The sequence below is a fragment of the Chamaea fasciata genome, unplaced genomic scaffold (assembly GCF_029207755.1).
Source record: "Chamaea fasciata isolate MVZ Bird 193981 ecotype frontalis unplaced genomic scaffold, bChaFas1.0.hap1 SCAF_7, whole genome shotgun sequence".
NCBI classification, from domain to species: Eukaryota; Metazoa; Chordata; class Aves; order Passeriformes; family Sylviidae; genus Chamaea; species Chamaea fasciata.
In genome coordinates, this window is record NW_027094092.1 from 61723556 (window position 1) to 61738497 (window position 14942).

Genomic DNA, 14942 nt, shown 5'->3' on the forward strand with positions numbered 1-14942 from the left:
CTGCTGGGAGGTCAGCCAGAGAGGAAAGGGAATTCTCTTTTGTGCCTTCATCCACTGATATGTTAGGAATAGAGGATTTCCTTAATGGAAACTGATGAGGTGGAGTTCTCCATTAGGAATGGAGGATGCGGAGTTCCTTGTTGGGAATGGAGGATGTGGAGTTGTCTGTTGGGAATGGAGGATGTGGAATTCTCTGTCAGGAATGGAGGATGTGGAATTCCCTGTTGGGAATGGAGAGTGTGGAGTTAATGTTGGGAATGGAGGATGTGGAATTCTCCATTGGGAATGGAGGATGCAGAGTTCCTTGTTGGGAATGGAGGATGTGGAATTCTCCATTGGGAATGGAGGATGCAGAGTTCCTTGTTGGGAATGGAGGATGTGGAGTTGTCTGTCGGGAATGGAGGATGTGGAATTCCCTGTTGGGAATGGAGAGTGTGGAGTTAATGTTGGGAATGGAGGATGTGGAATTCTCCATTGGGAATGGAGGATGCAGAGTTCCTTTTTGGGAATGGAGGATGTGGAGTTCCTTATTGAAAACTAAGGATTAGAAAATCCCATCCAGCAAATCCGTGGATTCCCAACGCCAGAGGGTTTTAATGCTAATAGGGAAAGATGGAAGGAACACACTCCTTTTCCCCCCTTATCTCCGTCTTTGTATTCCCAAATCTTGGCTCTGATGCTTTATGAACGTGCTGAGCTTGTGGTGATCCCAGCAGAGCAGAGATTTTCCCTGGAAAATGTGAGATATTACGGATAACACCTCTGTTGCATCCATGAGTGTATCCATGAGGAGCCGGCAGCTTCTCTCCACCAATCCCAACCCTTGGGAAGCCTCTGCTGGTGGACAGGGATCAGATGTGGAATTTGCCGGTGCTGGGCTTGGAGGTTCTGCAGAGTTGGGTGGCGAATTTTGGCTGGTAAAAGTGAGATCCTTTTCCCAATCCCACAAATTTTTGAACGGAAGGAGCGACTCCCTGATGGAAGTTAATGACTGATTACCCTCTGTTAATGGGATTGGAGCTTTCCTCAGCCTTTGGAAAAGGGCTGGAAAATCACATAAACAATAACACCTGACCTGGCCGTGTCTGAGTGCCCAGGTGGGCGGTTATTAATCCTCCTCATTGATTTTTATTGATTTGCTGATGGCTCACTGATGCCTGTCCAAATAAATCATGGAATGCTGCGGGGTAACTCCCCTCTGGAGTTGTTAGTTTGGATTCCCAAGGAATCAGATCCATAGGGAGGTGATTTCTGCCTCTGCTGGACTCTGTGTCAATCCAATCCCTAATTAATATTGATATTCTCCAGTGATGGAGGAGCCTCAATCATTCCTCAGTCTCACAAATCTCATGGAATTGTTTCCATGTCCAATGGCTGGACACAAAGGAGCGTCCTAATGGCGCATCCAGGAGAAATATTGCCTTGGGAGCTGGAATTCATCAAAGAGCTGGGAAAGAGATGGACTGAGGGGTGTTCTGAATTCCCAGTGCCAGGAGAGCTTGGATCATCCACGGCATCTCCCTGGAAACTCGGCTGAACCTCTCTGTAATTCCTGGTGGAATTCTTCCAGCCAACAATCCGCTGTTGGTTGTGTGGGAAGTTGGCGCAGGAATCACGGAAGCAGCGAGAATCCCTCAGGATCTCTGTCCCCTCAGCTCCTCTACAGATCTCTCCTGGCCCGGCACACCCTGGGATTTACTAAAAATGAAGGAAAACTTCCGCTTATCCCCCCTCAGCTGGCCAAAATTTGGGAATGGGATGATTTGTGCAGCGAAAATGTGGAATTATCCTGAAAAAAGCTCTCAAGCATTCCAAGCTTGGTTCTCCAGAATTTCTCCACAGGAGGAAAAGGTTTAGGGCTGACAGAGCCCCCAGTTCCGTTCCCAATGCCAGGGCCTGAAGGAAATTGGATTTTTAAAGGCAAATCAGGTTTTCCAGTGGCTGGAATATCTTGGAATGATGTTTTAAGTTCCCGATGTGCCACTTAAAGCACTTTGTGGTTGCCCTGAGGAAGCACGTTTGGAGCTGAAGCAGTTGGAGAGGTGGAAGGAAGGGTTAGACAGGATTTTGGGAAGGAATTCCTGCCTGGGAGGGTGGCAAAACCCTGGGATGGAATTCCCAGAGAAGCTGTGGCTGCCCTTGGATCCCTGGAAGTGTCCAAGGCCAGGCTGGAGAGGCTTGGAGCACCCTGGGATAATGGGAAGTGTCCTTGCATGCGGAATGGGATGAGCTTTAAGCTCCATTCCCACCCAAACCGTTCCACGATTCCAAAAGATTCATTCCCAAAAAAAAAACTTTGATTAATGGAGCCTGAAAAACGTAAAATCCGCGTAATAAATTCCCAGTTTTTAAAAGGGAACACATTCCAGCTCATTCAGCTGCTCCTTCTCCTCCCGTTGTTTGACAACCAAGACGTGAGAATGAAGTGTGAGAGACACTGAAGCAGGGGAAACACGGATTTAATTCAAGAAATCATTTTATTCCCTGAAAAGAGATTTGTTCTCCTTGTTTTTGTTTTGTTTTTTTTTGTCGGGACAGATCTGTGCTAGCTCTGGAAAAAACCCTGCAAATCGTTTAAAAAGCTGTTTATTTTCTTGCTTAACATTCCAAAGTGGCGTTTCCTTCCTCGTTTGCATTCGTGGAAGGTTCCGTATTTTAAATTTGCTCTTTAATATTAAACTGTGCTCTTTTTTTCTGGCATCAAACTGAGCTGAGACACATTCCATAGCTGGTGGAATTTTTGTTCCCGAGCCGAACAAGGACAGGTTTTTCTCAGGATTATGGAATTCTCTGCTGCTGGAATTTGCATTGGGGTTTTGTGGCTCCAACAGCACTTTGGGACGCCCTCGGAAATTGTGTTTTTAGGGCTTTTCCTGGGCTGCTGAGGGTGAAACATGGGAGGAGAGGCTGAGGGAGTTGGGAAAGGGTGTGGAGAATTCCTGAGGGAGCTGGGCAAGGGGCTGAGCCTGGAGAAAAGGAGGCTCAGGGGGGACCTGGTGGCTCTGCACAAGTCCCTGCCAGGAGGGGACAGCCGGGGGGGTCGGGCTCTGCTCCCAGGGAACAGGGACAGGAGGAGAGGGAACGGCCTCGGGCTGGGCCAGGGGAGGCTCAGGGTGGGCAGCCGCAGGAATTTCCCCATGGAAAGGGCGCTCAGGCCTTGGGAGTGCCCGGGGAGGTTTGGAGTGCCCATCCCTGGAGGTGTCCCAGGAATTCCTGGAGGTGGCACTCAGAGCTCTGGGCTGGGGACAGGGTGGGCATCGGGCACAGCTGGGACTCGGTGACCCTGGAGTTCCTCTCCAACCTCAGGGATTCTGTGAGGTTTAGATTGGATATTTGGGAAAATTTCTTCCCTAAATTGGGTGGAGTTGGCAGGTTGGTGTCCCCATGCCTGGAGGGATTTAAATCCCTGTGGATGTGGCACTTGGGGACATGGGGCAGTGGTGGCTTTGGCAGTGCTAGGGAACAATTGGATGAACTATTCTAACCCTAATGCTTCCATAATTCCATGAATATCTGTCTTGGACTCATGATGAGTGGGGAAACAGTTGGACTTAGAGGATAATCCCAGAGAACTTTCCAAGCTTCTGCTCTTCCAGGCTGCTCCAACCCCATTGTCCAGCCTGGCCTTGGACACTTCCAGGGATCCAGGGGCAGCCACAGCTGCTCTGGGAATTCCAGCCCAGCCCCTTCCCACCCTCCCAGCCAGGAATTCCTTCCCAATATCCCATCTCAATCTCCTCTGGCACATCTTGAGAGCGTTTCCTCTCATCCTCATTGCATGTAGGTGCTTTTTCCCTTCAGGATAAATCCATGTCCTCGCTGCTGCCTGTCAGGAACTGCCCTACCAGCACTTCCTCCTAAGGAAAAAAAAAAAAATAAACTTGTTAAAAATTAAATCAAAATTTAAAAATATATTAATGAGTTAAAAACACATTTCTAAAATAAATTTCACCGACCTGTGTAAACCATTTAGAATTCCGGAATCGTTTTGACGAGGCGATTTTTAACGCGCTTGATTTTCACCCCTCTCTCTGTCTTTTCCAGCGGCGGGGGGGGGGGGGGGGGGAAATTCCACATTTTTTTTCCTGCGCTCCCAGATAAGTGAGATGTGTTTGCTGCCAGCCTGCGATGGTGCTGAAAAGGGTCTGGCACCGTCGTCTGTTTTGTGATGCCAGGAACAACAAAGTGTTGCTTCAATTAGGGCCTCCCCTGTCGACGATTCCCTTATTTTAGCAGATTCCTTGATCCCACTGCCGGCAGTCTGTGGGATGGAAAGCGGCTCCAGGAGCACTTCAGGGAGGGAGTGGAGAGTGGGAAGGGTTCCCCTCCGTGCTCATCTCTGCAATTCCCACCGGATCAGCGGGGAGGGGAAAAAAAAAATGGAAATTGTCCTTTTTGTTGGGAGTTAGGGATAGATCAGCCTGGAATGGTGTGAATTAACCATGGGAATGCTGGAGTAACAACCTGGGAAATTCGGAAACGCCAGTTTCTCAGGTTGTCATTTAAGAACAAAAAGGTGGAAAAAAAATAAAATCTCACTTTCAGGCTTTCGAGCAGAAATAAGAATTGCAAGGCAGCGTCTCGCAGTGACTTTATTCTCTCTTAAAACCAAAACCTGGCTTAAAACCAGCATGAAAACCCCTAAAATTCCTCTGGAATTCCCAGACCAGAGGGATATTTTCTCAGCGCTGATGCTCCAGCCAATTCAATTTTTAATTCCAAGGTTTTTTGCCCAGAGTGTCCCACACATGGTGGAAGTGAGGGTACCCACGTCATCCCTGGATTTCTTTTGGGAGAAAAACATGGCAGCCAAAATCCATAAATCCAGGCATGGGGAAGAGCAGCTCCTCTCCTGGAGCTGAAGCATCTGAACTCTGGATGAAAGAAAGAAAGAGCAGGAGTTGAACGAGGAAATAAATTCCTGCAGGAGCACCGAGGGAATTATCCCTAATTGTTTTCCCAGGCAGGGACACATGGGCGTGACCCGGCGGCGCCGGATCTTTGGGAGACCTTTGCTCCCGTGGAAATGGCAGGAATTGGCCTTGCACGGACGTGTCCGGGGCTCAGATGAGGGAAAAAGAGGCAGCATTCCCACAGGGAATGAGTGTGGAGCGGGAAAAGGGGTTCCCAATATTTCATCTGCTCCCACAAGTCCCTAAAATGGGAATTCATTCCAGTGGGGATTGGCGGCTTCTTCCAAGTGATAGGACAAGAGGAAATGACCTCAAGCTGGGAGGTTTCATTTGGATATTTGCAGGAATTTCTTCATGGAAAGGGTTGTCCAGCCCTGGCACAGCTGCCCAGAGCAGGGGTGGAGTCCCCATTCCTGGAGGGATTTAAAATCCCTGTGGATGTGACATTTTGAGGACATGGGGCAATGGTGGTCTTGGCAGGGCTGGGAATGGTTGGATTTGATGGACTCGGGGGTATTTTCCAACCTGGACAATTCCAGGATACAAGGAGACTGGAATGTCAGCAGGGTTGCTTTGGGCTGCAGGATAAATTATTAAGGATGAATTGAAGCTGACGAAAAGTGAGCAGGGAGGTGTTGAATCATTACAGCAAACCAGAAACCAAATTCCTGTGGTTTTTTAGGAAGTATTTCCTTCTCTGACTTTCCCCCCCAAAAATTTAAATGAGTTTTTTCTTCAGAGGATATTCTGTATTTGTTCTCCTGCAGGGAACTGAGGGTGAGACAGCTCCCCTTGGAGTGGGAGACACTTGACTTGCCAGGCATGGAGGACCTCAGTATCCCAACTCAATTCCCAAAGGAATTCAGTGCTCCCGAAGGAAATGAGCTGGAGAGGGACTGGGGACAAGGGATGGAGGGACAGGACACAGGGAATGGCTTCCCACTGGAGGACAGGGATAGATGGGATATTGGGAAGGAATTCTTCCCTGTGAGGGGCTGGGCTGGAATTCCCAGATTTGCTGTGGCTGCCCCTGGATCCCTGGCAGTTCCCAAGGCCAGGTTGAACATTGGGGTTGGAGCAGCCTGGGACAGTGGGAGGTGTCCCTGCCCACGGAATGGGGTGGAATGGGGTGAACTTCAAGTTTCCTTCCAGGACCATTCCATGATTTTATATTCTCAGCCCAAATCCATGTCTGAGGAGCTCTCCCGGCCTTTTCCCCATCCCTCTCTGAACTCCAGCGGTTTTTAACACCTGCCCAGCAGCAGGAACAACAACCAGCAGCGTGAGGAGTTGTAAAGGGTGGGAAAAGAGCCATAAATCCATTTGTTCCTGGAAAAACAGAGTTAGGACAGCCCGAACTCGATGCACCCAGCACTGCTAAGATTGGTAGTGTCAAAATTAGGTCAGGCCTAATTTGGCGTCAGCGGCGCTGGGAAGCAGCAGCGGGATTTGATTATCTGGCAGCCTTGGGATGGCAGAGCCATCAATCACGGAGCTCCACAAACACCAGGAGAGGCGGGAATACTGAGCAAGGTGGGAAAATCAGCCCCAGAGGGGTTCAAAGGTGATTTTGTCCTGTTTGGTGGGGAAGTTCGGCTCGGGATCAGCTCCGAGGAAGGTAAATATTGAAAAAGAAATATTCCTGTGGGAATCAGGTGAAATTAGGTGGGGAAAAAATTAGGAATTGTCATCCCAGAGTGATCCAGGAATGGCAGAAGTGGTTTGAAATCAGGTCAGCATCGCACCTGAAAGTTTCCTCTCTCAGGCACCTGGAATTCGGCCCAGCTTGGGCCCAAAATGAAGGATCTCTCCACAAACTGAATGTTTGTTTAATAGAAGGTGCTGGTGAAGCATTTGATTTTCCCCAAAGAAAAACCCACTTAGAGAAGAAATAAAAAAAGAGCTGTTTCAATAATCCATTTATTTGTGGACAGAGCCTCACCTCCAGCTGGAAAAAATAGCCCCAAATCCCAAATTAGCTGCAGCAAAAAGCTCCACATTCTGCATTGATGAGGGCAGTGCATTCCCACGGCAGTACCTCGGAGATTCCTGGTCATTCCATTTGCACTTTAGGAGAATTAAGAGCTGGGATAAGATGGGAAAAGTGAATTCTGAGAGTGGTAAGTGCCTGCAATTACTTTAAATCTCCTCTTTCTTCAGAAAACCCCGTTATTTTTTCCTTTTCTGCTGCGGAACTGCACTAAATTCACTGGGGGCTTTGCTCCTGCTAATTAATTTTCCATGGAAAAGCTCCTGATGCAGAATATGGATCAGGGGGAAAACTCACGGCTGAAGGAAGGGAGAAGGATTTGATTTGTGGCAAATCCATCCTGCAATTTTTAGCAGGTCCATCATGGATCTCCTGTTTCCCCCCCAAAAATCTCGTTTTAATTTGGTTTTAAGGAATCCTACATTCCACAAATCAAGAAGATCCTGGAACCGCTCAGATTTAGGGAATTCATTCCAGGATCAGAGTTCTGATGTTGATCAGAGTTCAATTCCCTGTTTTCCAACAAGGATTTGACCCAATCTCTGTCTGGGGGAAACTTTTAGCCAGGAAAGAGCTGTGCCAAGGGATCCTGGAACTGAATCTCGGAATGTTTTGGGATGGAAGGAGCCTTAAACCCCATCCAGTTCCGCCCCTGGAATCCACACCTTCCATTATCCCAGGTTGCTCCAACCTGGCCTTGGGCACTGCCAGGGATCCAGGGGCAGCCACAGCAAATCCAGGAATTCCAGCCCAGCTCCTCCCCACCCTCCCAGCCAGGAATTCCTTCCCAATCCCCCATCCATCCCTGTCCCTCTGACACATTCCCTGTGTCCTGTCCCTCCATCCCACAGAATGATCCCCATTCCCAGCTCCACAAATCTCCATCTCCCAACTCCCTATCCCATTCCAGCTGAAATGAATCCCAAAGTGCTCCCAAACATTCCCACATTCCCAATCCAAAACCACCACCTCATTCCCACTTTTCCCAAAGGATCCTGATATCATTTTCCATAAAAAAAGATAAAAGTGAGGGCCTGGAGCAGAGGAAATTCCCAACCATTCCCAATCCATGGGCACAGCTCAGGGATCACCAAATCATCCTCAAGCCTCCAATATTTTCCCAGTGAGAACTCTCCAGGCTGAGAAAACATCCAAATTCCATTGGAATTCCTTCGGATCAGGACTTGGGATCACAGTTTTTCTGGGGAATCCATTCCAGGGCCTCCCCACTGTCCCAGCCAGGAATTACTTCCCAGTTTCCCATCTAAACTTGGAACTCGTGGAAAAGAGCGGCTGAGAAGGAGACAGGGAAAGAAAAAACTTCCGGTTTTTCATGGAAAGAGGGAATGTTGTGCGGTCGCAAAACTCCTAGAGCAGGACGAGGGGGCTGTGCTCGGATTTGTTGTTTTACCTTTTCCTTGGACAACCTTTCCTTGCTCCGGGTTGGGCCTTGCCGGGAAGGATCCACGCAGCGTTTTCCGCGTGCAATCACCAACCGAATCCTCCTCAAATGTCACAAACAAAATCAATGCTAAGTTGATATTATTCTAACGGATGAAATCCCCGGAGGCAGCTCTCAGGAGGAGCTGGAATGAATATTCCTTGCAGGAAAGAGGGAGGTGACATTTCGTAATTATGGGATGTCTCCTGAACCGTGAGATTTTTCACTTAAAGGAAAGGGGAATATTTGTTATTTCCCTTGATTGGTTTGATCTCATCTTAAAGCAGCGTTTTCCTTGGAGATAATAATACCCCGGGGGGCGGGGTTTTTTTTCCTTTCCCGCTCCTTCCTGAATTTAACGGATCCAGGAGAGCGGCACGGCCACTGAAATGAAGGACACTTCAGCTGTGATTTGGAGTCAGATGAATATAACATGAATAAGAATGGAATATTAATGGAAGGCGGGTTTTAAAGGATGTTGGAATAATGTTGCTGACTGCTCTAATTTGGTCCCAAGTTTGATGAGCCAGTGCTGAACCCTCCTTTACCTTTCTGCTCCCTCCGTGTTTTGGAATTTGTGGTGCAGGAGAGGATGGAAGCCCCAGAGGTGACTCAGAGCCCTGGAAAGGGCAGAACGAAGAGCGCATTCCACGTCCTTGGGATGTTGAATTCCTGAGGAATGTGGAGGGGGGAATCAGCATTCCCAGGAATTCCAGGGAAAAGATCAGCACACTGAGTGTTAGTGCTGCTGTTCTACTCGGAAAAATTTTCATAATCAGGGATTCTTTCCAGGCCAGAGTGTGACATGTGGCCTTGATTCCTAACCAAGGACATTCCTGTCCTTCCAGGAGTTTCGTGGGAAGAGCCACCTGCATCTCTGGGACAAGGGAATCATGGAATCCCAGAAGGGTTTGGATTGGATCTCAAACTCAGTTCCACCCCTGCCATGGGCTGGGACACCTTCCACTATCGTTTTTCCAAGTAACTTTATCCCATCATTGCGTTGGACTTGGAATAATTGGGAGCACTTCTGGCTCATAAAACTACCTGGAGCAGAGGGGGTGTTGGTCTTCGTTAAACCTTCTGGGAAAGTGGAGAGGGAAAGTTCTTGGAACTCGGGATGTGGTGGCTGGAAGGGCAGAACTGGCTGGAGGCTTTGACTGGAATGATGGCTTCAAACTGAGTGTGGGGATGGATGAGAGATTGGGAAGGAATTCCTGGCTGCGAGGGTGGGGAGACCCTGGAATGGGATTCCCAGAGAAGCTGTGGCTGTCCCTGGATCTCCAGAAGTGTCCATGGCCAGGTTTGGATGGGACTTGGAGCAACCTGGGAGAGTGGAATGTGCTGGGTTGGAATGAGATGGGATTTAAAGTCCTTCCAAGCCAAACCATTCCGTGTTTCTATGGAGGAAACCTCCATTCCCTGCTCCTCCTCTGCCTCCTTGGCTCCAGCCTCATTTTCCTCAGGCTGTGGAGAGCCGGGCTCAGAAACGGGGAATTCTTGGCAGGTTTGGATCAATCCCCTGCCTTGGGATCAGGATCCCACAGTGGGCTGTGTCCATGGGGAGCCGTGTGTGGGCTGGACCAGGAAAGCCGCGGTGAGGGGGAGGGGTCTGAAGGGATGCCAGAGCCCTGAATCCCAAGAATTCCCTGTGGATCTTAGCAGAGGAATTGCAGAATGATCAGAGGAGCAGGATTGGTGGGATGTGCAGGACAGAGACCTGGCAATGCAGCCCTGGGAAGGGGATCCAGCTGGTGCGAGGGGCTTGGGCAGAAGTTTGGAGGCTCTTCCATGGGGAATGGGGCTGGGAGCTCAATGGCGTCACGTGGGTGAACAGGAAGGTTGGAATTCCAGGTGTTTAAATCTCATGGAATTCCATTTTATCCTTTGTGCTCCTTCGTTTCTGTGATTTTATTAGGGTTCTGTAAATCAGTTTTCTTCCCTGATCGATCAGCTCCCTGGAAATTGTCATAGCTGTGAATTTCACGGTTCAGAACCGAAATCGTGGAGCCGGGAACGTGCTTTGGAGACCTGTGGAAGCGGAGCTGGGATTTAAGCAGGTGTAATAACAGGAATATCGTGGTTTCCTTACACTTACAACGTGTAAAGCTGAGTAATTCCTGTACTACAGGTTGTACCAACAAGGAAATTAAAGTAAGGTTCCGCCTGCACTTAACTCCTGCTCCAAATCCCGATCCCGCTGACAGCAACAGGATTTTTGGAAAGGAGGCAGCAGCATCAGTGCCACTGTTCCTCCTGCTTAATTTTCCTGTTTTAATTAAGTCTTTTCATTTGCATAACGAGTGTGATAATGCATTTAGGAAGATATAGAATAAAAAAACAATAACTCCGAGTTCATTTTGGAAATGGAAACAAAAAAAAAATTGGAATGCGGGCGGGGGTTGCTGGAGGTTCCGTTCAGGGGATTGCCAGGGATTAATAAAAACCATGGAAATCTCTTGTGGCGCTGAGTAAACAAGGAGTATCTGTGTGGGGGAGATACTCAGCGCTGGCTCCAGGGATGGGGTGGCCTGGGATGGGCTCGGCTGGTTGGATCGTGGAGCTGAGAATGCCAAGGTCGTGTTTGATTCCCTTAAGAGCTGGACTTGATCCTCATGGATTTTTTGCAACCCAAAATGTCCAATAATCCCACAATCCACGTGATTCTCATCCCGTTTCTCTGCTGGCCTTGCAGCCCCCCCACTCAGGGCCAGCCTCAGGAGTGGGGTTGTTTGGGATGGGCTCGGTTGGTTGGATCATGGAGCTGAGAATGCCGAGGTCACGTTTGATTCCCTTAAGAGCAGGACTTGATCCTTATGGGATTCTTCCAACTTGGAATGTCTAATTATCCCATGATCCATGTGATTCTTATCCCGTTTCTCTGCTGGCCTTGGAGCCCCCCCAGCTCATGGCCAACCCTAGGGGTCGGATTGTTTGGGATGGGCTCAGTTGGTTGGATCACGGAGCTGAAAATTCCAAGGTCACATTTGATTCCCTTAAGAGCTGAATTTGATTCTAGTGGGATTCTCCCAACCTGAAACATCCCATAATTCGGTGATCCGTGTGGTTCTGATCCCGTTTCTCTGCTGGCCTTGCAGCCCCCCCCACGGTGCGGATCGTGCACTCGGGCCTGGCCTGTAACATCGAGGAGGAGCGCTACTCCGAGAGGGTCTACACCATCCGCGAGGGAGAGACCCTGGAGCTCACCTGCCTGGTCACCGGCCACCCCCGGCCACAGGTGAGTCCCTGCCTGTTGGAATGCTGGAAAATGAGAATTTGGGATTTTAGTAAATAGTAATACATGGGAGTAAAGATGGAGGATTTGGGGCATTGTCTAAGTCCTTCTTCTTCACCTTCTTCTCCGTGGGTTTGGGTGGTTTTCTGTACTTGGGTGGAAAAGGTCCACATTGCAGCCTTGGGTGGTCATTATTGGGTCAGAAATATCAATAATACAGGTGTCACCTCCTTATTGGGTAATTCCCACTTAAATCACCTTGGAAAGAATTAGAAGCTCTCCATTTTACCTCGTTTCTCTAATTTGCTAGTTAGAGCTCACGGCTCGTGAGTCTGTGAAAAGATAAGGAATAATAAATATCCAACTACATTTCCCGTGTTATTCATCCTGATCTTGGCAAGGAAAAGAAAAGAAGCCAGAACATTCACATCTGTCCCCACCACACCTGTGCCCACCCACGCTTTCCTGGGATCCAGGTGTGGAACCCATTGGAAAAAAATCTGGAATCCCACTGGATTCCAAACATTGGATACCGTGGGAAAAAAAGCGGATCCCATTGGAAAAAAGTGGATCCCACTGGGAAAAAGTAAAAGCGTTTCCCTCGGCTGTTGGGTGGATGTTGGGTGTTCCGGAGGAACATCAAGGGCAGGAATGTTGACGAGGTTTTTTTTGGAAAATCTGGTGTTAATATCAGTAATGTTGTGCTTTAAAATCCTGGTGCGGTTGATTCTCATGGTGGTTCGTAAAGGAGAAGGGAGACAATTATAAGGATGGAAATTGTTGGATAAAAATCCCTGAAGTTGCCCTGTTATTTGGGATCTTGGAATGATCCCCATTCCCAACTCCACAAATCTCCATCTCCCAACTCCTCTTCCCATCCCAGCTGAAGTTAATCCAAAAGTCCTCTCAACCTTTCCCACATTCCCAATCCAAAACCACCACCTCCTTCCCACTTTTCCCAAAGGATCCTGATATCATTTTCCATTAAAAAAAAAAATCAACACGAGAACCTGGAGCAGAGGAAATTCCCAACCATTCCCAATCCACGGGCACAGCTCAGGGATCACCAAATCATCCTCAAGCCTCCAATAGTTTTTCCCAGTGTGAATCCAGTGAACTTCGGATGAGAGAAGAGCTGGAGCAGCGACACCCAAGAGCTTGGGAAAGTCTCCCTGTTCACCTGGATCTGAGATGTCATGGAATCACCAGTGCTGCAGCTGGATAAATCGGAATGAACTGGGAATAAAACAGCTTTTTCCAGGTCTAACCTGGATTTTATCAAGCTCAAGAGTGGTGGCAACTCGTGCTGCACCTCCCTGGCGTGACCCCCTTGGGCCAGGGCACCTCGTTAATCGGTTATTTTTAATTAGTAATTTTTAATAATCACCAGGGATTTTCTTTCCAAGCTGATGAATTAAATCCTTCACTCTTGGAATCGCAAGGGACAGGCAGGAACTGTGAGCAGGGAATTCTCCAGGAGACCTTCAGTGTGAGCTCCTCCAGGAAGGAGGGGTTTGCTGTTTCTCCGCTGTTTATTCCATGATTGTTCCCGATTTAAGGAAAAGATTTAAAACCGAAGTAACGGAAGTTTATTCTGTGCTGGTGTTTCCAGTATTCCAATTTTTTCCGGATTTTTCCACAGGATGCTCTCAGATTTGGGTTGCAAATTGCACGGGAATTGTTTTCCAGCTGCTGTTTGATCAGATGCTGGGGAATGAGGTTATAAAATATGGAATTGTGCATTCCCAGAGTGATTTCACACTTCCACATTTCTCAAACTTCCCAATCATTCTTGGCGCAGAAACTCCTTTTGGTTTTATACACTGGAAGAATTAAACAGCCCTGGATTGGGAATCTGTAAAATCACAAAATCGTGGAATGGTTTGGGTTGGAAAGGAGATTAAAAATCAACTGGTGCCAACTCCTGCCATGGGCAGGGATATTTTCCACCCCAAGCCTTGAACATTCCCAGGGATTTCTCACCTGTAGGATTTGAGGCTGCCCGTGACGGGTCTGGGAGGAGAAATGAATGAATGAGAAAAAATTCCATTTTTTTCCCCCCCTTCCCTCCTGTCACTCCTCATTCCTGCTTTACCAAAGCACACGTTTATCCCTCTTTTGTCTATCCAACGTTTGTTCTTTTAACTTTGGGATCAATGGACGCCCTTCTTTGGGATCTGCTGGCTCGGGGATGTCTCTGATCTGCTCCAAGTGACTCCACTCCGGGGGGCCCTCCCTTTGAACAGAAATCTTCAGATTTATCAAATCTTCCCGTTTTTTCAGCTCTCCTTGCTGTCTTTCCCCTGAAATTCCTGTGTTCAGAGCAGTGGTTGCATTTTCCAATTGCTGGAAATTTTTTGGGAATTCCTCCTCTGAATTTTCATGGAGTCTTCTCAGCATCAATGAGGTTTTTTGGGAGGAATAATACAAGGACGTGGGAATTATTAAAAATAATTGCTCCGTTGATCCCAAACCTTCACCTCATCCCTAATTAAATATAAGACCCCAACACATCCTTGAGTGTCCGCTTGTTATCCATGGAGCGATTTTGGGATGTTCCATGGGATTATTATTTGTTATCCCCATTTCCCACCTTGTCACACCCAGCTTTGGAACGTACCCTTAGTCACCATAGAAATAATTTTCCTGGCTGGAATTTTTAAAACACTTTATCCCCCGCCAGGTGAGGTGAATTTATAAAGAAAGTAAATTTTTATTGATTTTATAAACAAATAAAATTATTTTATTTCTATTTATAAATTATATTTATTTTTAAAATATTTATTTTTTTAAGTACAATAAAATTTTTCCATAAATTGTGGCCGTCAGGAGAGGTTGGTTCGATTTTTAGGTAAAATCCTGCAAAGTTTGGAGCAGGATCACCCCGGGGGACTTGTCCTTTTCCCAGATTTTATCCAGGATCCAGGGGCTGGGCCGGCCCTGCTCTCCAGCTCTAAAGGGATGTGCCAGGATATCCAAAGGCCACTTATCCCTGGACACAAATGAGGCATTTCCTGGATTGAGTAGCCAAGAGGTGACATTTAATCCCCACCGGTGACAATCTCCTGCCCAGCCTTGAGGAACGTGTTTCTTCCTGATTTTTCTTGGGAATTCTCCCCTGTGCTGGCAGGTCAGAAACGAAAACTGACTTTCCAAAGTGAGGAATGACATTTGGATCATGGGGAGCAGAGGAGGAAGAACCTGATGAGCAGGGATTGGCTGGGATTGTTTTATTCCCGGTTTTCCACTGAAGGATGAATGGGAAATTCCTACAGGAGGGCGTATCCAGGCTTTTCCCTCCCAGCCCCCCCAAGTAACAACAGGAAATGGCCTCAAGTTGTTCCAGGAGGGGTTTACATTGGA

At 47.9% G+C, this 14942-nt stretch overlaps 1 protein-coding gene across 1 annotated transcript in view; it reads left to right on the top strand.

The window, feature by feature from the left end:
- Window positions 1-14942, top strand: part of MDGA2 (MAM domain containing glycosylphosphatidylinositol anchor 2) — a 217856-nt gene that overhangs the window by 51226 nt on the left and 151688 nt on the right. Inside the window, exon 2 of the mRNA XM_066189190.1 lies at window positions 11443-11582. Coding sequence (XP_066045287.1) covers window positions 11443-11582 — 140 coding nt within the window. The remainder of the gene's footprint in view (window positions 1-11442; window positions 11583-14942) is intronic.